Source organism: Oreochromis aureus, linkage group 9 (assembly GCF_013358895.1).
Source record: "Oreochromis aureus strain Israel breed Guangdong linkage group 9, ZZ_aureus, whole genome shotgun sequence".
Taxonomy (NCBI): domain Eukaryota; kingdom Metazoa; phylum Chordata; class Actinopteri; order Cichliformes; family Cichlidae; genus Oreochromis; species Oreochromis aureus.
In genome coordinates this window covers 36,392,061-36,415,432 of record NC_052950.1, presented here as the reverse complement: position 1 = coordinate 36,415,432, position 23,372 = coordinate 36,392,061, and the positions used below count along the sequence as shown (strand labels likewise).

The window sequence follows — 23,372 nt, the reverse complement described above, 5'->3', positions numbered from 1 at the left end:
GTTACAGAGATAACTGAATGTGGCAAGGCTGTACTTTAGGGTAATACCAATTTGTACCACAAGATGGTGTTGTTATTCAGTGTAACCTTTATTTAACAAGGCAAGTTATAAAGAACACATTTTTATTTCCACACTGACAAAAAAGTAAAGCATCTTGAAGAAATGGAAGTAGAGCTAAAAGGAACGTTTAAAGAACAACAGCATGTCATCTGAAAGCATCGCAACACCTAATTGGGAAAAAAGCTGCCCCCTTGTGGTGAGATTCTGAGTCAACATTCCTGAAGAAGCTGTGGCTACAATGTAGCTTGCCATCACCTGCGTGTGAATGGGTGGATGACTGAATGTAGTGTAAAGCGCTTTGGGGTCCATAGGGACTAAGAAAAGCGCTATACAAATACAGGCCATTTACCATGTAACGTCTTAATGCATGCTCAATCATCCAGGTAAGGAAATCCCAAAACGTTGATTCTGTTGATCTGGACGTAACATTTTCAGCGGGAGAAACGTTCTGCCACTCATCCAAGTGACTACGAAAAAACAAAAATAACGGAGTTATAAACATACCGCAGACAAAGAACTAAAGAGGACATCATCACACACAGCCAGTACCCCTGATGGGATCAGGGGCATTAGTACACATTTCTCGGCTAACTGTGAGGGCACCATTAATGCCGAATGTGTTATATTGGAGCAACATATGGTTAAAGCCAAACTAATGGATGGAGACCTTAAACTTCATAGCATCTACAGAGTAAAAGGATCTTTACATAATATCAGTACTTTAAATTATTATTAAATGTACTAAGGAGTGAGGAGTGTCCTGAGAAGATGGAAGGAGTTTTGCCACTAGGAGGCGTTAAAGAAAATCCACTGATTCTATGTTATACATGAATACGAATGTCATGTATATGATCACCTAATGGCGATTTATTATTGGCAGTAGGTGGTGCTATGACCGTCACTTAATATTGGCTTGTAGATTTCTCAGGGTTGTGGATTTGGCTCAAGCGTGTGAAGACTGGAGCAGCTTGACATTTATGTACATTTGACGCTGCCATGGACACGCCCCTCAGCGAAAATTTTGCAAGGTTTGCAATTTCTCCATAGTTTTAACATGTTCATTTCCATCTGAATAATATCTAGAAGCAGTTTATTAAGGGTTAACAAAACACCTCACCAACATTCTGCATGTCTTCCTCCACTACATCCATGAACCTACTCTGAGGTGAGGTCTTCCTCCTTTCCTCCTCCTGCCTGCTAGTTCCATCTTCATCATCCTTTGTCCATTATAACCCCAGTCCTTCCTCTACACATGTCCAAACCATCACAGCCTTGCTTCTCAATTTGAGCTGTTCCTCTGATGTTTTTAATTAACATCTTCAGCTCTTCCTCATGTTTTTGTTGTCAGTACCACCGTGTCCAATTCATACATCACAGTAGGCATCACTACCATCTTGAAAACCTTCCCTTTCAGTCTTGCTGCTATCCTTCTGTCACAAATAAACATCTGCACCCATTCGACTCTGCCTGCACTCTCTTATTCACTGTCCATTGCTTTGGCTGGTTGACCTCAGGTATTTAAACTCATCTATCTTCACTACCTCTGCTCCTCGCAGCCTCACTGCTACACCGATCTCCCTGTCATTCGTAAATGCCTTTTTTCTTCTGATTTTCATCCCTTTTCTCACCGGTGCATACCTCTGCCTCTCTGCCACGTGCTCCCTGCTGTCACAGCTCACAATGTCATCTGCAAACACCATAGTCCACAGAGCCTCCTGACAGACCTTATCTGTCAGTCTGTCCACCATCACTGCAAAACACGTAGGGACTCAAACCAGGCCTGTCACTTCTACAGCACACCTCCCCACTGTCTCAGTGCCCTGCACCACCCTCAGACATGCATGAAGCTATTCTGCTGATCTGATCGTTACCTTTTTTCTTAACCTATCTTCAGCAACTCCCATATCGTCATGGTATGACTCATCATCTTTATCCCTCTGTAGCTACTAAAGCTCTGTACATCACATTTGTTGTAATAAAAAGACCTCATGCCCAATAATATTAAGTATTAGAAATAAATACCTCATGTTTAACAAAATATTAGCCAACATAAATCTAACCCATACCATTGTGTAGTGATGGGTCCTGCAACACTGACGCACCGGCGCATGTATCAAGCTCACAGAGCGAAGCCTGTGTCGGTGCGTGCGTCGCTTTAAGAAAAAGTCACGTGATCGATACAGCTGCTGTATCGGTCATTGCCAACGCGCCACACTGTCTTTAAAAGGTACCGCGTCCGCATCTGCCAACGGAATGAGTCGCCACCAAAAAACCCCACAAAATTACTCTCGCAAAGACAAAAAAATACAAAATAAATAAAAAATACACATCTCTCCATAACAAAATGGAGCCAGAAAGAAAAAGAAATGTTTCTGCTGTGTGGGATCATTTTGATCTTTTAACTGCAAATAAGGTCACTGTTTGTCTGTCTTTGTTTCAGTGTAATTTATCAGAATAGGAAAAACAGCAATGTGACTTGCAGTGTAAATTATTTATTTCATTTTATGCAGGTTAAATGTCGCATCTGTTCTGTGGAGCTTTCTTACACAAACAAAAGCACCTCCTCAATGTTTAGGCATTACAGAGCCAAACATGAAAATGAGGAGAGAAACACACCGAGAATGAACACTGGTAGGCCTGTATTGACACTGAACACCTTTATCATCATTTTTTAAAATTAATATGTGTTTTATTATTTTGAAATCAAGCATCTAGGAAGACTGTTCTGGACCAGGCAGTCCTGAATTTTATTATAAAGGACTGCCAACCCCTTAGTATTGTGGAGAGTGTCGGAGAGAAACATTCCAAGATCAGAGGATCCTTTAACGTACTGGGGGAATAGGAAGACATCTTATCTGAACCTTTTCCACCCGGCTTTACAGTTTGTGTACCCCAGCTTCATCTGTGCCCTGTGAGCATGTGTTTTCCAAAGCTGGGGAAATGGTGTCAAAAAAACGCAACAGACTGAATGCAAAAACAATGGATAAACTTATTTTTCTGAATAGAAATTTATAATAAACTCTGAGTCAATTACATTTAAATGGGTAATAATACATTCACAATACTTTCATTTTAATTTTCACTTAATGTCATTCACAATGTATTTTAAAGATGTCTACAATATTTGCAATGTAAAAGATATAAAATGATTCCATGGAAAGTACCTTACAGTGTATACAAGTATGACTAGGTCATTGAATCAGTGTCTGTTGTGAGTCTCAAGTAAATTGCCTGCAATGATATTCAAGGTCCAGCAGGTGTCGGTACAGAGCAAAACAGCAACACTGTGTCGACACAGTATCGATACAGTTTGGGGAATGTGCTGAAACGCTTCACAAGGCCTCATCTACCCATCACTACCATTGTGTAAGTACATTACCAGGATTTTTGTATTCTCTTGGCCGTGGTAATCCCCCCGGGTTGCCATGTTTGCCTCAGACTTGGCATCCCTTTCTGCCAAGCTGCTACCGGAACACATAAACGCCCCTCCCCTCCCTTCTTCCTCTACGGATGCTGCAGTCAAGTTGGCCGCGCATGCGCACTTTAGGTCCTCTTTTTCTTGGAAGGTAAGTGTGGCATGGCGCGTGTTGCTGCCTTGGGGGGGGGATAAACGGTGGACTTGAGCGGTTTTTAGGTGACCCATTAACGATTTCAGAGGTATTAAAGTAGTCATGTACTGGTTTGAGATGCCGAGGGAGTAGTTAGTCGGTTTCCCGGTGGATGTAGTCGGTGGCAGGGTAGGGTGTGGGTGTCCATGTTCCGACTAGCGCTAGCATGCTGAATCAAAGGGACATGCGGCCTTCGGCGGCGCGCTCCGTGGAAGCTGCTTGTCATTCTCCGCGCTAACGCTCGTGTCCTCGGTTCGCGGTCAAAATCTGCACTGTTAACCGACGACCCGGCGGGCCGATCAGGAAAAAAAACAGACTGATGGTTTGTACCCGGTCCGCTGTCGATCCGAGATTAATCCGCGCCTTTATTTGGACCGAGCTGAATGGACTGCTAGCTCGGTTAGCCGCCGCTAGCAGCGCTTTAGCTCGGATAACGGGACTTGGTGTTTGTGAAACAGCAGCGCACGTTGGCCAACCGTAAATCTCGCGGCATCGAAATCCTGTCCCGACAGCGTTACAATAAATAGTTATAAACCAAAACATCCAGAATAATACGTGCTAATTTTAGCGTTTGAGGCACTATTCTCTGCTGTCTTTACAGCGCTATAATACATTTGTAAACTCTGAGCCAGCTTAACTTCTGATCATTAAAAGATTAACCTTTCATTTATTTATCTGGCACCGATGTGGCGAAGAGGTGGCTGCGAGTGAATTTTGACTTTGAACTTCATGTGGCCACTGGGCTTGCTAACATTTGCGATAAAACTGCTGCGGCAGATTGAGAAGTGGCGCAGCCGTCCAGCCTCGTGTCGAGCCGGGGTGGCGACGTCCACGTTTCGGCGTAGCTTAGGGTTGTTGTTTTTTTTTCTTTGTTCAAATTGGATTTTTTAAATGTATAATTCGGATCACACTCAAATTAATTTCCCACCAGATCAAGAGGACTGCACCTTTATTCATTTATTTATTTATTTTTTACAATAGAAATCTCGCGATATCTACCTAAAAGTAGCAGAGAGCTCTATGGGGCCCAGGAAAAGGCTGCGGTAGTCTAAATCAAAGCAGGAAAGAAAACTGTTAAAGTGGCTCAAAACTCAGCAGAGCATAGCAGATTTATTAAAGTAGAAACACTTTTTTTTTTACATAATTTGAAAAAATTAAAATGTTTACAGCAAAATCTCCTAATTTGCTTTTTCTTTAGTGTTAATGTTAATATATTAAAAAAGGCTATATTGAATCAGTGTATGCCCAAGGTAGTGTTTCAACTCTTTAAAAATGGGGAAGCACTCGGGGGCTGTGGTTTACATTGGGTCAAAATCAAAGCCACAATCAGGCATGTTGAAATATCATGAAACTCCTTAAACTTTAGCTGAGTTAAAGTAAAATCAATGTTTTTCCAGCAAGCATTAAGCGCTTACAAATTTTGACAATCCCAGAAATTTGCAAAGATCTTTTTTCAGAAATATTTCATTGCAATTTTATTTATATAGTGCCACATGACACCAGTCAGTAGTAAGGTAGTGTAATCTGTGTCAAGGTGAGTTAGTTTAGTGCTTTGCAAACATTTCATTCACAGGACTCTATCTACATCAGGCTGCTGTTCACAACTGTCATGAGATTCATGTTTTCCCTCATTAACTACTGTGAAAACACCAACGCTGACGCTTTAAATCCTCTGTTATGTACAGAACAACTATATTATATTTGACCAGGGTCGGGGATGCCAAAACTGTTGTACTTTAATAAAAATTTGGCAAATGTTTAAAAGTGGAATAGTTACTGGGTCATTTTACAGGTTTTCTTTTCCCCATAACACTTTACATCAAAAGCTTTGAAATCAGGATGCTTTTGGATAGATGTTAGAGGTGTATTGAACATGGTCATCTGTTTCAAGTTTACACTTGACTAGGTCAGGTTACCCTCTGATTTTTGCTAGCTGTCATGTTAATGCCACGCCCTTCTCCACGAGAACCTAACCCTGTGACTGCTTGGTGTGGAAGTCTGTAAATGTAAATTTCTGTGCTTGATTTCGGGGTAAGTGATGTGTAACTGTCTCCACCAGCGCCCCAGACCCATCGCACCATGGCAGATCCCGATCTCGATTTCCAGACTGGCGAGTCTGGCGCCTCCGCCACCTACCCCATGCAGTGCTCTGCTCTGCGTAAGAACGGCTACGTGGTGCTGAAGGGTCGTCCCTGCAAAATTGTGGAGATGTCCACCTCCAAGACCGGCAAGCACGGACATGCTAAGGTAAACTCAGAAGCTGTTAGTCCTCCCCTTTTATTTTAGATCATTTTATACTACAAGGTAAAGAGCATTGGTCAGGACAGAAAAGGGGGACCGTGAACAAGAAACAGGACAAAGCACAGAGTAAAGACCAGACAGAGGCTGAAAGCTTTTAGGCTGAAGAGTGCTGTAAGCTGGAAAGTTTAAAATAAAGTTTTGGAACAGGCCAGAGACCTGAGGCTCGGCCTGGATTTTGAGGCTCTCTGGTTTCAAACCTGTCTGATCCAAACTGCATGAGGTGTTGCTTTACTAAAGCAACACACAGCCTTACACAGCCTTCTTATCTTTACCCACAGAGTGTTCCTGTGTGTACTTTGCCCTCACATGGGACTCAGTCATGATAAAAATGAGGGAAAATGAAGTTTTTCAATTTAGTGTTCCACGACCACAAAATGGGACAAATGTAGTCCTTAGATTTGAGTCCCATTGAAGATGCCTTCTGACCTTTTTATTGGTTAATTTATATTAACTTGATGGTAATCTCTATCTTGGTACTAACAAAATTAAATCCAATAATTATCTGGGGTTTTTCTGACTGAAGCGGCCTTCTGTGCCGCCAGGTTTCGGTTATAGCAAAGACTTCAGGCATTGGTGGGTTTTTCTGATTTCTGACCTTTTAAGTTTGAGTAACTAAAACCCAACTTTGTAAAGCTGGTTAAATACTTAAATCTGCCTGTCAGAAGCTTTAGGGAGAAATCCCAAATTTCAAACAAGTGTTAAGTAATTGAAAATGAATAGACGTTATCTATAAAGCTACAGTGGATATTTGTCTGAATTTCCCAAGATTTTGTGGTTTACCAAGCTCGGATATTTTAATGTGTGAAATTTTTATTTTTCATCACTTGTGTCTTAGATGAATGAAACAAATGAATTGTATGCTAGATTAAACTAAACCTCACTTTTAAAAGTTCAGTTTTTAAATCAGTCTCTGACTCTCCCTTTCAGACACTGACCTAAAATCTGTTTTTGTGCCAAAGTGTTTGCAGGAAAAATCCAGAGTTGACAAATTTGAACGACTTTTTTGTCACGTTTTGTTGAATGTTCCATTTCAGCTTGTAAAGATTCAGAGATTTTAAATCTAATTAAACGTTTACTTCCATCATGATGATGAGACTCTAAAAATCTAAAGACAGATGGCAACACAGTCGATTGTTGCATAGAGCAGTGACACAGTGAAAATGCACAATAAGCATCACTCTGCATGAAATGCACTTTAAAACTAAGCAGATCTGAAACAGAAGCTCTCATTGAGCCAAATAAAGGCTGGTAGTGATCAAGCTGGGTACTTGTAGCCTGCACCTTATTTCATGTCACTTTGAATCAATTCAATGAGGGCAAAAAATCAGGAAAATTTCTGTTCATTCAATTCAAAAAAAAAAAAAAAAAGTTGAATTTTGCAGCTGATTGTAGGAGCAGCAGATTTAATCGCATTTTTTCGTTAAGTGCAAACTTTCAGGACTGATGGAAGGAAGAACGCCTTGGGACCAAACATGACTTTTCATGCAGATTTTGATTTGGTTTAACTTGAGAATTGAGATTTGAGTAAACCAAAATAGCCCCTCATAAAAAAGAATATCCGGTTGAGCTGAAATCACAATGCAGACCATCGGACAGCAGGCTAAGGTTTCTGTGTTTTAGGCATTTATTGAAGTTTTGAGTCCCCGGGCTGGTGTGATGCATGACGATGGCAGGTTGATCAGTTACTGTTGTGCTGCTTTCAGTGGCTCCTGTTTTCTTTGTTTAAACACTTGTGAATTCCTCATCTTCCCTTCAGGTTAACCTGGTTGGCATCGACATCTTCACCAACAAGAAGTATGAAGATATGTGCCCCTCCACCCACAACATGGATGTTCCCTCCATCAAGAGGATAGACTATCAGGTACTTCCTGTCAGCTGACTCTGTTAGAAAGGCTACATGGGGGTTGAGCTCGTGATGACGAGAGGATACGTCATCTGGTGTGTTTGGGTTCCCAGTTGTTGCCTCCCAACAGTGAGTCAGCAGGTGGAAATATTCACAGGGTGTCTGTTTTGTTGTGTGAATCAGTCACTCCAGAAACCTGACGTGAAGTTTGTTTTATAGTCGGAGAAATGTTTGGGATAACAGCAGAACATGTGCTGCTTAACCTCATCGTCCCTGTAGATGTTTTAATGTTAGAATGGAAGGAAACATTTCCACTCATTCATCCCACTCATGCTACACAGCTGCCCGAATAAGCCTGCAAATAATCCAATTACTAACATTCATGTTGGAGAAAATGAGACATTAGCTTTAAGAAATGGGCATATTTACATGAACAGCTTAGATATCTGCTAAAATAAAGCTGTGACCACTTGGGTTTCAAAGGTCGGGTTCATCTGTGAAGCGGTCCAGCTGAGATGAACCCTGAGTAACCTCTGGCTTGCTGTACACAGCTAGTTACACCTCTGTTTCCAGGTCTTTATCATAGTGCAGATTGAATATGAGATAAAGTGTAATTGGTTATGGTCTTGTGTGTTTCTGAGCCAGTAAAAGTTTCTATACTGTCCTTTCTTTGCTCGCTACCTTTAAATTTTTGTAAAGTTCTGGGATAGTCAGCAGTCCAATGCCTAAACATGCTGAGTTTCCAAATGAAGAAATTTCTGTGGAAACGGCACAAAGAGTACGAATAATATTTAATGTACATTAGTACACTTTGCATGGATGCATTTCTCATGCAGAGCAAATGGCTAAACTGTCATGTTAAATCTGTGTGTTACAGATGTGCTACCACAGCTGCTTTAATCTGATAGTGTAGAATTAGCATTTATGTTCCAGGTGACTGACTGCAGATATGTGTACAGGTGTGTTTTCACTTTGGTGTGGCTTGGCCTTAAAGTCTGAGAAGTGCTGAGCCTCAGGTGGAGGTTTTATTCCAGGCTGTATTGGAACGTAGCTGCAGTCTGTTCAAGTAAAGTTCTTTGTGTCAGAAACAAACCTATGAATGTTTGGGTTAAAGTGTTCATCGGCTTCATTCTAAAGTTCTTTGTGTCAGGATGGATGGATGGAAGTGAAAGCAGCGCTCAGTTACTTTTAGTTTTATTTTCACTTTAGTTTTCAGTTAGTGTGTGAAGTGCCTGGCTTTACTTTCTGGTGTCATCTTGGTTAGCTGTAATACTTTTGCATATGACACCAAAACCAAACTGAGCACAGCCTGGTTAGGTGGATAACCTAAATAAAAAAAATAAAGGTTCTCTCTCCTGTACACTTGACATTAATAACACTTGCATAATTAAAAGAAATCTCTAGTTTCACCTTCCTTCATCTGTGGCCTGAGATTCAGACATGGCTATAAATGCACTTCACATCATTTTCTGGCTGAAAACAAACAAACAAAGTAAATAACATTAAACTTGTGTTGAAAGTCATTGCATTAAAATGTTTATTACACTCTGGATAGTTTTCCTTTGTGATACATGTGTAGGAATGACTCTGGTGCTATACAGCTGGAATAGCTTCAGGAACATGAATCTAAACATCATTTGGGAGTCAGAAACTTTAAACTGTGGACAGGCTGGAGAACGTGGATCACATGTTTTTATTCTGACCAGCTTGAGGTCTGTGCAGATTGCTGATGTCTTTTTGTTTTTCCGCAGTTGGTTAACATCAATGAGAACTATATGTCCCTGATGAGCGACAACGGCGACATCAGAGAGGACCTGCGCGTCCCCGACAATGAAGTCGGCAAGGAAATTGAGTCAAAGTTCGAGGCGGGTGAAGAATTCATGGTGAGTTTGGTCTCGGGCAGTTACTTAAATGAATTTTCATATATTTTGTATTTGTCAGCCCCGACCTGAAGCCTCATTTTAGCTGTTAGAGTGACTTGGTACTGAATCTGTCTAAAGCACAATGGAGTTGGCTAATTCCTGGGCTGTGAAACAGTTTGTCATCAGTATTTAAAAAAACAAACTTATTTTTGGGTCATAAATTGATTAAACGGGAGGTTAAGCTTCCATGTAGCTGGAGGCAGGCGGGGCTGGGAGTCCTGACCCGGGAGCAGAGGGTGGAGATGGCGAGGAGGGCGAGAGCTGCACGTGTAATGTTTCAGATGATTGACTTGAACACGTTGTTTGTGTCTCTGTGCGCTCTCTGCAGGTCACCGTGATTGCTGCCATGGGGGAGGAATGTGCTGTCGCTACCAAGGTCTTGGCCAGCAAATAAGGAGTTGATAGACTTTGCTGCCCGGACAACAAGCACCACCCACAACCAGTCTCTTGCATTCTCATTGGTTCTGTCACCAAAGCGTCGGCCTTCACAGACAACCTCAATCATTCTGTTGTGATCTCTCTCTCTCTCATCATTGATCTTTTATTTTTCTCTCTTCCCCCCTGCTCCTCCTCCTCCTCCTCCTCCTTTTGGTTTCTCCTTTCCATTTGCTGTTGGGATTGTTCCACCGCAGCTCGCTGTGTGGTCCTCTGCCTGATCACTAAGGTTTTGTTTGGCAACTTTATATAAAACAACTTCAAAACAAAAACAACCATGATCAGTCGCTCAATTCCTGCTTATTCTGTTTGCCTTCAGACGTGTTGGTTTTGCCACTCACATTCCTGAATGTTGAAATAACAGCGGGATTCAGCTTTTGTATGATTATTTTTTTATATTCTTTAGATTGAATATAGCAGGTTTAAAGCCTTTTAGAGGGAAGGGGATCAGGGGGTCGGGGAGGGGCTGGTTTTGAGTTGTTAAAGCCGAGGGAGGGAGGGAGGGTTGCCCCTGTAGATACTGAATTCTGGTTTAGGTCGCCCCTCTAGCAGCCATACCGCTTTCCAGCATGGCCTTTGAGTGCGACTAGGTCCCTTTTTATTTTTATTTCCCCTCTCCTGATCGGGGGATCGGTGGTGGCCGGCACGTAAAGAGCACTCGAGGTCCACCCCAGCATGTCAAAGCTCTAAAACCAAGATTTCTTTTCTCCCTTTCCCCTCTCCCTTAAAGAGAAAAAGAAAAAGAACAGAAACTTCAGTGATTAACCCTCGTGATGCCAGTCTCTTGTCTGTGTAGAAGTTTGAGGGGGCGTGAGGGTCCCGTGCACTCACACCTCTCGTCCATCGGGGCCGTCCCCCAAATACAAAAAAAGAGGAGTGTTGTGTTTCGTTTTTAAGAGGGCGTGAGTGTGTGGCGGTGTGGGCCTCCGAAATGTGGGAGGCGGTTTGCAGTGAGGTGTGTGTTTCTTTTTTTGAGGGACTCGATCGGGTTGGGGAGGGTGGTAGAGTTGCAAACTTTTTTTGTTCACTCGAGGCCTTTGTCACCTGACTGGAGATGGCAAAATAAAAACGATGAAACAAATGGAGAAAAACTGCAACCGATGTCTGGTTTTCTGTCTCAAGTATTTTATGGTCTCAAAGGTGGATGAGCGGGCTGCTTTTTCATGTATTTCAAAGTCCTTATTTTGTCATTTATATGCTTAAAAATACTAAACACTGCTCACGGCTCATTTCCAGCTCCTTGTTTTTATTTCTGGACCCTGCTAGAGTCGCATTTCATCACTGCTGTCAATCTAAATGATCACTTCCAACAGATTTGAAAATAAGATTGGTGCTCTCAGTGACTCAGTCCTTTACTGGTGCCATTTTACTGTTCTCTGAAACTACAAACTCTCCCTGATGGGTTTAGTTAATGTTGAGCTAAGATGAAGCTCAGTTTGATTTAATCAAAGTAGTTAAAATTAGTTCAGCTGTTCAGAAATGCTTTGGGAACTTTTTCCCTGATGCAGCTCTTTAACTTGGCCTCATTGAGGCACCTTTATTCTATGATAATCCCAGTAATACTTTTTATATAGCACTCCACAAAATCCACCTTACAAATTGCTTCACAAGAGCAGCAGAATAAAACTATAGTGAGAAATGTTGCAGACAAAATCTGAAAAGTCTCATAAGAGTTTTTAAGCTGCGACTTGAAGGAAAGCAGCGCCTCCACTGGCCTGATTTCATCCAGCAGACTGCTCCAGACCCTCGAGGTCCAACTAAAGACGACTTCCTGAGGCGCTTGGGTACGGACTTCTGTATATGGTATTAAGTTGGGGGGGGGCATGAAGGCCTCTGGGAGTAATAAAATATGAAAATTGATTCCTGATTGAGCAGGAGGTGGGTGGGGCTTCTTTTTAAGGCTCATCTGTAAGATTTAATAAATTGATCATATTTACAATAGATCACTTCTGTTCTTACAATAGATCACTCCGGACAAGTGTTGCATTAGAAGAATCCTTTCTCGCTCTCCATCAGCTGATTCATTCAGTCTGAAACATCACAGCTGTCTCCCTGTAGAGATGTTTGGGAAAGATTTGAAGTGAAAACAGTAGCAGGAATGTTTATGGAAGCCTGCAGATCCTCAGCAGTAAATCCCATGACCCTAATGAAGTTGGAGGAAGATATTTTCCTGCAGGGTGTAGTGTACCGCTGCGCTGTATCAGGGAGCAGCAAAGGACCACAAAATGGTCGTTTTCAAACATCCTTGATGTTCTGCTTCACTGCTCCTGTTATAGACCTGAGGAGTGATCGGAAAGAACAGTAGTTTGAAATGCCTGAGTTATCTTTTGTTGTCTGGCTTTTCTTACCCCAAACTCATCAATAAGCTACCCCAGAGTTAATCAGTCCGATGAGCACATCAACATGAAAGAGACTTTGCAGCATCTGATCAGTGCTGACTGAAGATGAAGTTTAGTCACAGCTGCTGCAGATAAAACTCTGTGTGTGTTAAGAGTTTTGGTTAGTAAGACTAACAACTGGTTGTAGGTGATGGTGTCATACTGGTCAATCTCTATTGTGGTGCATAACCTGTTCCAGACCAGGTTAGATCTGCAGCATTAGTTACCATAGTGATGCATCCTGGTACAAAGTGAGCAGGAGAGGTTAACCATTAGTTTACCTCGATGAGCCCAAATCCTGCTTCCTAGCAGTGGCGTCTATGACGAGCTGAATGAATGTTAAAACTCCCGCCTGACGGGATGGAAACACGTTTTTAAAGCTGCGGTTGATACAAACTCAAACATGTTGAACAGTGTGAAGAATTCAGACACAAAATACGAACTTCTTCATTTTATCTTCCCTTCTGGCTGGATTTTAATCAGGCATGCGAGTGAGCAGTGTTACAGCGGTTTAAATTTGTTGCACCTTTAAAAGGAAGTTTCATTTTAGCTCACTTTTTTGTTTCTGACGCCGGCTGTAAACTGAAATCTGTCTCTTGTGCAGAGACTCAGCTGTACTTATGTCACTGACCTCAAATTGCAAACTTCCCTTAATGTCAGGTCTAAGCACAGCTTTCTTCTGATTGGCTGCCACGCCCAACAGGTAGAACAGCAGCAGAAACCACACCATTACCTTTAAGTAATTCTGATCCTGGTGTTCTTTAGTGATGCTGCTTTTGGGTGGAAGGATGTGTAACTGCTGTTTACTAATGCATGAAGTCACAACTCTTACTGAGTTTAACAGAAAACTCCAGGTGGTTTCATTTTCTTACGGCTGAAGAACAAACATTTATTACTGATGAGGGGAAAGCAGCTAGAAATCCACATCAACAATCGAAACCATTAGAAGTTATTAGATCATATCCACACATGCTTTAAAAGATGAAGTCCTGGACGATCACCGTGGGCACAAGAAACACACAAGTGTGAAATAATGGTGAGTCATCACCTAGAGCAAGGTATCTTATCTTAGATCATAAGCTGCACACTGACCTCCTGTGACCAATTAAAAATATGAATCTTTTTTTCCTTTTAGTATAAAGACGATCTGTTCTGAAAGTGTTCACATGTAAGAGTTGGAATGTGTGTCCTTGGTTTTTACTTGCTGCAGTCCATGAATAAACTCCTCAGATCAAAGTAACCGCTTAGACAACCGAGTCATCCATTTTCTGACCCCGTCTGGCTCTGGGTTCCTTTCCACCTCCTCCTGCTCTTCTAGTGGGTCACTGAGGTGTTCCCGAGCCAGCTGAGACACCAGTGTGTCTCTGAGCACAGGTTTTCTGGTTTCAGGATCCATTATTTCAACAGTGTAATTACTATTTTTAAGAAAATATATTTTCCAGTACCTGCTAACCCCACAGCATATTACTTGTTAGATATCAGCATTAAAAATGCTCTAAAATGGTGAAAAAACAGTTGAGAATTTTAGTTATGATTAGCTGAGGTAAGGCCTAGCAGACAGCTGTGGCCTGCTTCAGCTGTCACGCCCCCTGCCATCAAGTCTTTACAGCATCCAGATGGATGAATTATTAAAAGAAAATCAACACCTGTACTGTTTTAATGAATGTTTTAATGAATGTACCCACGCAGACCAAAACAGTGTTTGTAACAGGCTGTTTATTCAAAACCCACCCAGGAAATACAGTCCAGTGAAATAATAAGAAAACTGGAATATAGATTGATTAAAATGTTGCACATTAGCAGTTAACTAAACTACAGGAGCGTGTTAACCTCCTAATTCTTGGTTTTAGGGTTTTAGGGTTGGGTTTGGTGCTATCCACATGTTAAATGAGCAGGTTTCATAAACTAGAAAACATTGCCTTTCACGTGGAAGATTTTCCCTTTGAGTTAAGATCAACTCCTGTAGTCCTAACCGACCCTGGATGGGCTGTTCATGATCTCATGGCTCACACCTGAGGTCATCCAGTGAGGTGTGCTCTGGTAAAACAGGTGCAGCGACATGGATAATGCTCAGAAGGCACCAAAAGGAAAAAGGAAAGTAGTTTTTATGGTTTGGTTTAGGAGGAATATTAGGATTTTGTATTTGACTGATGCTGAATACTCGTGTTGGGTGATGTTACTATAATGTAAGCAGCCTGCAGCACATTGTTTAAGCAGATAATAACCTGCATGAGCGGCTGAGAGCGGGTCTGAACAGAGAAAGCTGAAAGAGACGGACGAATGTCTGCAGCTTCTGCCTGCAAACACACAAACCTGCACAGTGCAAACACTGCACTGCACAAGCAGCAGTCAGAGGGGGACGAGCCCATCAGCTGTAAGTAGGTAAAGTTTATTTATAAAACAGCTTTATAGGTCAGCTGTGGCAAAAAGACGACTCAGATGTAAGAAGACCTGCAGACACGAAGTGGGAGGAGCCAAAAATATAGCCTGACTTTGCAGACATGCACAGGTTATAATGCTAACATTTAAAAAGAGAAATTTAAATTTGATATTAAAATCACTGCAGATCCTTTCATTTGTAGGCCACCGCTGGCCACGTCCCAATCTCTGGAGCTGAAGCTTTAGTTCAGTGTTTACTGAGGAGAAAATGTTCATCAAAGATGATCACATAAGCAAAGAGGCAGTTTGTTTGCTGTGAAGAGCTCCGAGGTCAGCGTATGAATCAAATGATCAGTTTATGAGTAATGCTGAGGACCACCATTGTGTACACCACCTTTCTTTTTCAAATCTGCGTCTGTTTCATGCTCACACAGCTAAACACGGTTCTCCTGGCCACCACATGATGCTTCCTCCATGTGGGGGTCATGACTGTTAGCTCACTTTCAGAGTAGATGGTTCACTTCCCAGCAGGAGAGGATCTAATATTTCTGGTTCTTTCACATTTCCTAAAGACATTTTTACTCACTATCAGACAGTGTTGTGGCTTACATATTTACATATTCCTTCCTCACTTCCAGGAGGAGACACAGATCCCCTGTGGGGTTGTGTCGTGAAGGGCATCCGACACGAAAACCTGACAAAATGAACGTGCGGAGCTACCTGCTGTGGTGGCCCGTCATAAATAAGAGAGCGTCTAAAAGTCTCTTATGCTAGAATGTGACTAAACTGCATCAGGAGAGATGAGCAGGAGCACAGCTGCCCCCCTCATGTGTCCTCTTCATCAGGACAGGAGAACAGTGAGGACCAATGTCCCTTCGCTGGTTTCCTTTGACTGGAAATTACAACCAAAAAGAGGCTCGGTTTGTGTGTGTGTGTGTGTGTGTGTATGTGAGACCACCCCCCGACACACACACACACACACACACACACACACACACACACACACACTTTTGACCACTAGAACTGCTAAAAATATCTCTGGGGTGCAACCGGTTTACATCATTGACCCAGAATGCATTTCACACACAGAGTAATGTGGACCAAGTGTTTGGGATTGCTTTTCATTTGGAGCATATTAAGACAACAAGTGGAGATCCTGATTAACCTTTAAATGACAGAGTGCTGTGTATTTCTGTGTGCCACTATCAAACTTTACGGATGAAACTCTGATTCCCTGGAAAGTGTTCAGTTTTTTTCCAGAAATTGTTTGATTGGTAGAACAAAGATAATAGAAAGTAATGGGAAATTTCTATCTTTTTAATGTTATAGGTTTTGATTTTGAGTAAATGTGTGGAGGGATAGGCTTCAGTTTGATTGTAATGTCACATTTCTAACCAGCACATCATGAACTGTGAGATTTCCTGCAGACATCTTGAAGCTCCTCTATAACACACCTGGATCCTCAGACCGTGGACTGCACACCCACAGTGTGCATGTAAATGATTATAAATCACAAATGATTTTACATCAGAACATTTTAATTGGTGGCATGAGGGTTAAAAAAGCACACATGACTGATAGCTGCACTGTGGGGGAATTTTAAATACTTTATAATGTATCAAAACACCTGATTGCGCCCCGTCCTCTGAAACGCTGCAGCTTCTACTTTAGTGCTGAGCATCTTTTGTTGTGTTGAAGTGGCAGCAGCGGGCACGCCCTGCCTCAGCGCCTCATGTGAAGATGAATCACTCACTTGCCTACATCTGCACAGTGAGCCAGACTTCAAACCACAAAGGCTGAAAAAATGGGACCCATCAAACCAGTTATGGTTTCTCTGACTCATCAGGAGGGAGTTTTTCCCTGTGTGTGTGTGTGTGTGTGTGTGTGTGTGGTGGAAATGTGGCTCAATGAAGAGGGCCGAGTGTGTGAAGAGGCAGTGAATGATTGACCGGACTCAGCAGGTTTATTATCAGGGTGTGTTTGGGCTGCGGTTGACCTTTGGACTTGCATCCTCCCTCACAGATGCTCTGCAGCAACAACAGCTGTCAGAAAGTGTGAAACTGTTTGTTTTCAGGGTAAACTCGGGTGAGACTTGAATGTAACTGTTGCTGTTTCAGCTTACAAACGTAAACCAAACGCAGTTTAAAGGGTTTCCACTCCAGCTGGAGCTCTGCTGTGTCAACAGTCAGGCACACGGGTCGTTAAATCGACCCGTGTGCCTGATGCATGTGCTTTACAGCTCATTCACCATGTTTAATAGGGCGTTCCAAGCGCCACGCGTGACGTCACAGCTGCGTAACCTCCGCTGCGCCCTTTCTCGTCCGAGCTCTCAACATGGCGCCGGTAAGTCCTGGCAGTTCCTCCGGTTTTTGCTTAATTTGATCTGAATGTCTTCGCCTTTTTGTTTCTCTGGTACTCAGGTCACTTCCTATAAAAGCGTTCATCGTTCATGACGTGTAGCTCTAACTATAAACCTTTATTTACATCTAGAAAACTAACAAATTAGCCGTGTTAGCATTAGCTCGTAGCACCCGGTTACACGTGTCTCATTCATTAATCTGATTGCAGACCAGACTTCGCAGGGGAAAACGTGTATTTGCCTTTCTAACAGTTTTAATACTTGGAAGTGTACCAGGTTTGGTTTTGTGGCAAGTGTCTGAGTATTTTCGGATCCACTGGTGAATTCGGCATAACTTAAAATCATGTTCCCTGGTCTAATGTCACAAAATAAGAAACATTGTATACCATATTAACTAGTTTTTCTTGAGCTTTGGTGTTATTACTTTTGTTTGGGACCACTAATCATGGCACTATAAAAGAAGCGAAATCTCATGAATTACAACATAATAATGAAACAATAAAATAATAATAAACCTGACCTTCAAGAGATTTGGCTGCAAACATCCAAAGGAAAAATACTTGTTTTAATTTGAAGTATGTACTATTAAGAATATATTACAGCCATTGTACACGAGAAGTGGTAAATGTCAGTCTCATACCTGCAAAGCTCGTTTCTACAGCACCACAAGACTGAATCTTGGCAGAGATCAAATGTCCAAGTTTTTTTTTCAGGACTTGAGTCCATATCATAGAGCTGTAATACCAGATATTTAAAGCAAGATGTTTGTTTTGAGAAAATGAATGACACTGGGGACTTGAAGACATGTCAGACTACACGCAAACAGAGCCTGAGACTTACGTGTCTTTTAAAATGAGTGAACTCAAACTTTTTAATCACTCTGTATTCAAACATCAACCAAACGTATCAGAAAACTTCTCAGACACTGAAACTAAACATTAACACTTGAGCGTTTATGTTTGACCGAGCTGCTCTCTGACTCTGGCTTATTTTCAGCATTTAGCTTTAGGTCTCCTCGTCTACTTTTATTCACAGATTTTTCCTTTAACCATCCGGTACCCAGAGATTTATCTAATGTCATTTAAAGAAACAGACTTTGCATAACTCTCAAGACCCGACATCACTTCACCGCTCTGTTACCTTAGAAACCAGCTATAGCAATAAACCTTGCTATGTTAGGTTACGCGTGTGCTAGTAAAGTTAACATGTAAAATATTGCACTCAGGTCTCTAACTTCTCTCACAGATCAAAATGAAGAGGCCAGCTGGAGGTAAGAAGTCCAAGAAGGGGGCTGCATGGAAGTTCACCCTGGACCTGACCCACCCCGTGGAGGATGGGATCCTGGACTCTGCAAACTTTGTAAGTCTTCCTGCAGTCTTTGCTACTTTAGCAGAAATCCAGTTCAAATCGTGTCCCCCAAAAACGACAAATCAATTTATTAAAGGGTTAATTTGGTGGTTTTTGCAAGCAGCTGATCCGATCTGTGGACTAGGGCGCCCTTCCCTAGCTCCAGATTTACTAGGGTTCTCTTCCCTAGTGCATTACTATGCTCTGTCCAATAGGAGACCTTCCTCAAAGAGAAGATCAAGGTGAACGGGAAGACAGGGAATCTGGGTGACATCGTCCAGGTCGGCCGCATGAAGAACAAGATCAACGTGACGTCTGAGAAGCAGTTCTCCAAAAGGTAAAACGAGAAGTGTCACAAGAAGCAGAAAAACCGGAGAATCTCCCTGAAAATTGTTCTGATGGTCAATGTTCTTCTGCAGGTATCTGAAGTACCTGACAAAGAAGTACCTGAAGAAGAACAACCTCCGCGACTGGCTGAGGGTGGTGGCCTCTGACAAGGAGACGTACGAGCTGCGATACTTCCAGATCAGCCAGGATGACGAGGAGTCTGAGGCAGACGAGTAAACAGCTGCAGCCACATCTGTGTGTGTGTCAGTGGGAGAATAAATGTGGAAAAGAAATCTCGTCTGTGTTGTGTTTTTGTCTGACAAAGTAAATCCTGCAGGGCGTCCTGCTTAATGCCTGTGTATGAATTCATGTTTATCAGTTTTATGGAGTGAGTAGATTTTATGAAACATTCACAAAATGTTTGAGAAATTTTGAAATTGTTGAGTAAGAAACAGAAAACATGTCACTATACATTATGTAATGTGACCTCTATTTACAGCTGTCAAAGGAGGAGTAAAGATGTAAAAATATGAATAAAATAACATTCAAAGGATATCAGAATACAGAAACAAGAGAATAAAATTATCAGACATTTCCAGTATTTACTAAGTGAACAGAACCAGTTTAGTCTTATTTTAGTTAACTACTGTTAAAGTGACAAACTAGTTATCTGTAATCTCTCAGGTGTAGCTACTTGTACCTTATGCATCAGCAGAGTAGACATACACACGGCAGTGCTGTACTGTTCATGTTCTCATAGTTTCAGGGTTCTGAAAGCGCAGCCTGCATGTAGGTACAGGAAATGATGCACTACTGTGTTTGTTTCATCCAGAGGTGCTGTTCTCACCACCGTAGCAGACTTGGCTTCCCTAACAATGATAAATACAGGTGACGTCAGATGTAGCAGGCACTTCTGCAAGGATTTTAAACCATCATCCTGTGAATGAATATATAAATCCTAAAATTGTCAAAATTTGGAAAGCTGTATCACAGAGAAAGTTAGAAAGGCGAGGCTCAGCTGGTTTGGACGTGTAGAGGAGGGATCATGAAAATGTTGGACAAAGGATGCTGAGGATGGAGCTGCAATGCAGGAGGAAAAGATGAAAACCACAGAGGAGGCTCATAGATGCAGTCGAGAGTGTTGGTGTGTTGTGAGGATGCCAGCAATAGGTAAAGATCGGGGCAGATGATCCACTCTGCACACCTAAAGGGAGCAGCTGGAAAAACAAGATTGTTCTATAGGAGTTGGCCAAGCAACCACCAGGTGGTGCACTGGCATGTTTAGTTTATGAGCAGCATCAGTGTGATATAAAGGGATACAGCTTAATGATATTGTGTCTGTGTAGGTTCTTAGTGATCCAGGTCATGGTAGTCTAACCAGCTGGGGGAAAAAAAACAACTTATAGACTCACTTGTCTTTCCCAGCTTCTTAGCTTAATGATATTACTTGACTACAAAAAAAGTGTCGCACAAATTCTCAAAATGACTTCAGGCCCAGAGTTACCACAGAGACACAAACGCCTGCAAAATGAGATGTAAAACGTGACACAAAAAGAACTGAAGTTGCACCAAAAGATGTAAAACTGCTTTAAAAAATGATGCCCTATATTACCCAAAGTATTCACTCAGCTGAAATTCAGTTGCTGAAATCAGGTGTGAAAAATCAAGCATCAGGCATGCAGATTGTTTCCACAAACATTTGTGGGTCGCTCTCAGGAGCGCGGTACCATGATGGGATGCTACCTATGCAACAAGTCCAAGTCTTAAAGATTCCTCACTACTAGTTATCCCACAGTCAACTGTTAGTGGTATTATAGTAAAGTGGAAATGATTGGAAATGACAGCAACTCAGCCATGAACCAGTGGGCCATGTAAAAATCACAGAGCGGGTTCGGTGGATGCCGAGGCACATGGTAAACAGAGGTCACTAACTTTCTGCAGTGGAAACGTGTTCTCGTAGATGATGGATCACACTGCTCTTTCTGGCAATCTGATGGGTGAGTCTGGGTTTGGTGGGTGTCAGGAGAATATGGTACTTGTCTGACTTCACTGTGCTAAGTGTAAAGTTTGGTGCAGGGGATATTTAGAGTGAGGTTATATTCATGAGATGGGCTCAACTCCTTAGTTCCAGTGAAAGGAACTCTTGCCCAAAATGGTTCCCAAGACATTTTAGACAATTTCATGCTGCCAGCTCTGGGGATGCCCCTTCACTATTCACACATGAATGTTCATCAGTGAACAAAGAAAGGTCTACAAAGACAAAGATGAGCGACTTTAGTGTGGAAGAACTTGACTGGCCTGCACAGACTCCTGACCTTCCTGACAGAACACCTTTGGGATGAATTAGACCAGGGGTCGGCAACCCGCGGCTCCGGAGCCGCATGCGGCTGTTTTGTCCTTATACTGCGGCTCCGCGTGGTTTGGGAAAATAAATTAGAAGTATTTAGCTGAAGTGTATTTTATTTATGTTAGTGCTTTTTTTAACTTGTAGTTCTAAATTGGAAGATTATTGTGATTTTGAAATATAAAAATACAATTATATTTTATTATTTCATCGCTCACAATAAGAGTCACACTCGCGGAAGCCGGTGTACCCGCTGAAACGCCGTACATTTATCGAGACTTTCAACCCCAGACAGGCCAATTATGGATCTTCGGATCCACATTATATCGGCAGCTGTTCTCCACCGTGAACTATGTTAAAAACAAACACGCTCCCGCCTCACAGATGACAGCTTACAGTCCTGCGTAAAGATGAAAGCCCCGATTTGAAGACGCTGTGAGCCGAGGTTCAGGACCAGAAGTCTCATTGTAAACATATCACGGCAGACCCGACGATGTTTGCATGGACGCGCTTTTCAGCATCTCTTTATTGACCACTTTTCACACACGGTTGATGTACGCATACAGCCCGCTGTAGCTTTTCAGCTCACAGCCCGACAACACAACAGCAGAGAGAGCACAGGCTTTAAGGCGGCGAGGCGTGATTGCGGGTGCCGCTCAGGTGCGTCCGATTCCCATGCAGCAGCACTGCAGACCACGCCCCGCCACACACATTAACCAGGTAAAATACATATTTAGGCAGAATTTTGCAAATATCTATTTTTTTAGCGGCATAGTGCTTTTTTTTCCAATTACTTTTTAACTGGAAAAAAAACTGTTGTGAGGGTGGCGGCTCACAATGGTTTTGTTTGCTACATGGATCATTTTAGTTCAGCTGGGTGTCTTTCCTTTTGTTATATTTCTTTAAGAGTTCAAAATGCGTTAATTACATAAATAAAATGTAATTTTCTCTGTAGCACTTCATAGATTTCATAAGCAACACACCTTAGTTGCTCTGTGGATTCTTTTAAAAAGCAGTTAAAAACCTTTCTGTTCAAACAAGCCTTTTGTTGATCTATGTATTTTATATTATTTACATTATTTACATTTGATCTTTTACATGGTGTATAATGTCTATTGATTGTATTGTTTATTTGAATATTTGTGTACAGTGCTTTGTGACTGCCTGTCTGTGAAAAGCACTTAATAAATAAACTTTACTTACTTACTTTAGTTGTTCACACAAAGCACAAAAAACAATATATACAGTGTTATCTTCATTTTAGATGTCAAAAAGTATTTGCGGCTCCCAGTGTTTTCTTTTGTGTGGAAACCGGGTCCAAGTGGCTCTTTGGGTGTTAAAGGTTGCAGACCCCTGTTCTAGAGGAACTGCAGTTTTAGAACAAATGGAAGCAAAACAACAGCAGAAGCAGAAAGGAGCAACAAAGATCAGTAAAAATGACTCAAAAATGGCTCCAGGATGATGAAAAAATTACAATAGAAAGATGTTTAGAGTCTTTTTCAATACGGATATCTTCTCATAAAGACTCCTTGTCTCAGTGCAACAAGGGCAAAAACACCAATTACACTGAAACAAGGCCTCATGGGAGCTGTAGTTGTCCTAATCAGGCACTTTTGTTTTCTTTCACCTTGAGCAGCAGTGAATAAATTGGCACTCTAGCTTCAGGGTGACATGCCAAGAGAGTCCATCCCCTCGGGTCAGCTCTGTGCTGTGGATAACTGCTTTGTTCCCGTAAACAGAAAAGGATGTTTTATTTTGCTCCTGCTTTCTCTGGCAGTGTGTCTGGATTCACTCCCATCTGATCATCTGTTGCATATAAAGCGTGCACCCTCAGGAATCCACCTCATCTGCTCTGCAGTCAGCGGCTGGTGTCATCTCGCATCTTTATATGATGTGTGTTTATTACAGAAACAGTTCTCTGGAAAAACAGTTTACAGTAAACTTGAATCCTCATAGAAACTAGTAATTGACACTGGCAGATAACTCAAATATTTGCCTCAAAATAGTACGGCGAGCAGCAGAAAAATGAAAACGCTGAAAAATGTTGGTTCACCGGTTGGCAGATCGTC

At 42.0% G+C, this 23,372-nt stretch overlaps 2 protein-coding genes across 3 annotated transcripts; both read left to right on the top strand.

Moving 5' to 3' along the window:
• Nucleotides 1-3,519: 3,519 nt before the first annotated feature.
• eif5a (eukaryotic translation initiation factor 5A) lies at nt 3,520-11,398 on the top strand. Of its 2 annotated transcripts, none has more exons than XM_039617455.1 (5): nt 3,520-3,626; nt 5,728-5,915; nt 7,726-7,830; nt 9,564-9,695; nt 10,063-11,398. In XM_039617455.1, the coding sequence occupies exons 2-5, from the start codon at nt 5,748-5,750 to the stop codon at nt 10,126-10,128; spliced, it is 471 nt and encodes a 156-aa protein (XP_039473389.1). In that variant the 5' UTR covers nt 3,520-3,626; nt 5,728-5,747; the 3' UTR covers nt 10,129-11,398. The 2 variants fall into 2 exon arrangements, with proteins under 2 accessions (XP_039473389.1, XP_031607212.1); XM_031751352.2 differs by lacking the exon at nt 3,520-3,626 and adding an exon at nt 3,697-3,717.
• Nucleotides 11,399-17,187: 5,789 nt separating this feature from the next.
• On the top strand, nt 17,188-19,252 carry rpl22l1 (ribosomal protein L22-like 1). The gene is made up of 4 exons (XM_031751353.2): nt 17,188-17,269; nt 18,531-18,644; nt 18,848-18,969; nt 19,052-19,252. The coding sequence occupies exons 1-4, from the start codon at nt 17,261-17,263 to the stop codon at nt 19,194-19,196; spliced, it is 390 nt and encodes a 129-aa protein (XP_031607213.1). The 5' UTR covers nt 17,188-17,260; the 3' UTR covers nt 19,197-19,252.
• The last annotated feature ends 4,120 nt before the right edge of the window (nt 19,253-23,372 follow it).

Coding starts and splice junctions, on each gene's coding strand:
- eif5a (XM_039617455.1), top strand. CDS start 5,748: ATGGCAGATCCCGATCTCGATTTCCAGACTGGCGAGTCTGGCGCCTCC. Junction 5,916..7,725: donor GCAAGCACGGACATGCTAAG/GTAAACTCAGAA, acceptor TCTTCCCTTCAG/GTTAACCTGGTTGGCATCGA. Junction 7,831..9,563: donor TCAAGAGGATAGACTATCAG/GTACTTCCTGTC, acceptor GTTTTTCCGCAG/TTGGTTAACATCAATGAGAA.
- rpl22l1 (XM_031751353.2), top strand. Junction 18,645..18,847: donor TCCTGGACTCTGCAAACTTT/GTAAGTCTTCCT, acceptor TCTGTCCAATAG/GAGACCTTCCTCAAAGAGAA. Junction 18,970..19,051: donor GAGAAGCAGTTCTCCAAAAG/GTAAAACGAGAA, acceptor GTTCTTCTGCAG/GTATCTGAAGTACCTGACAA.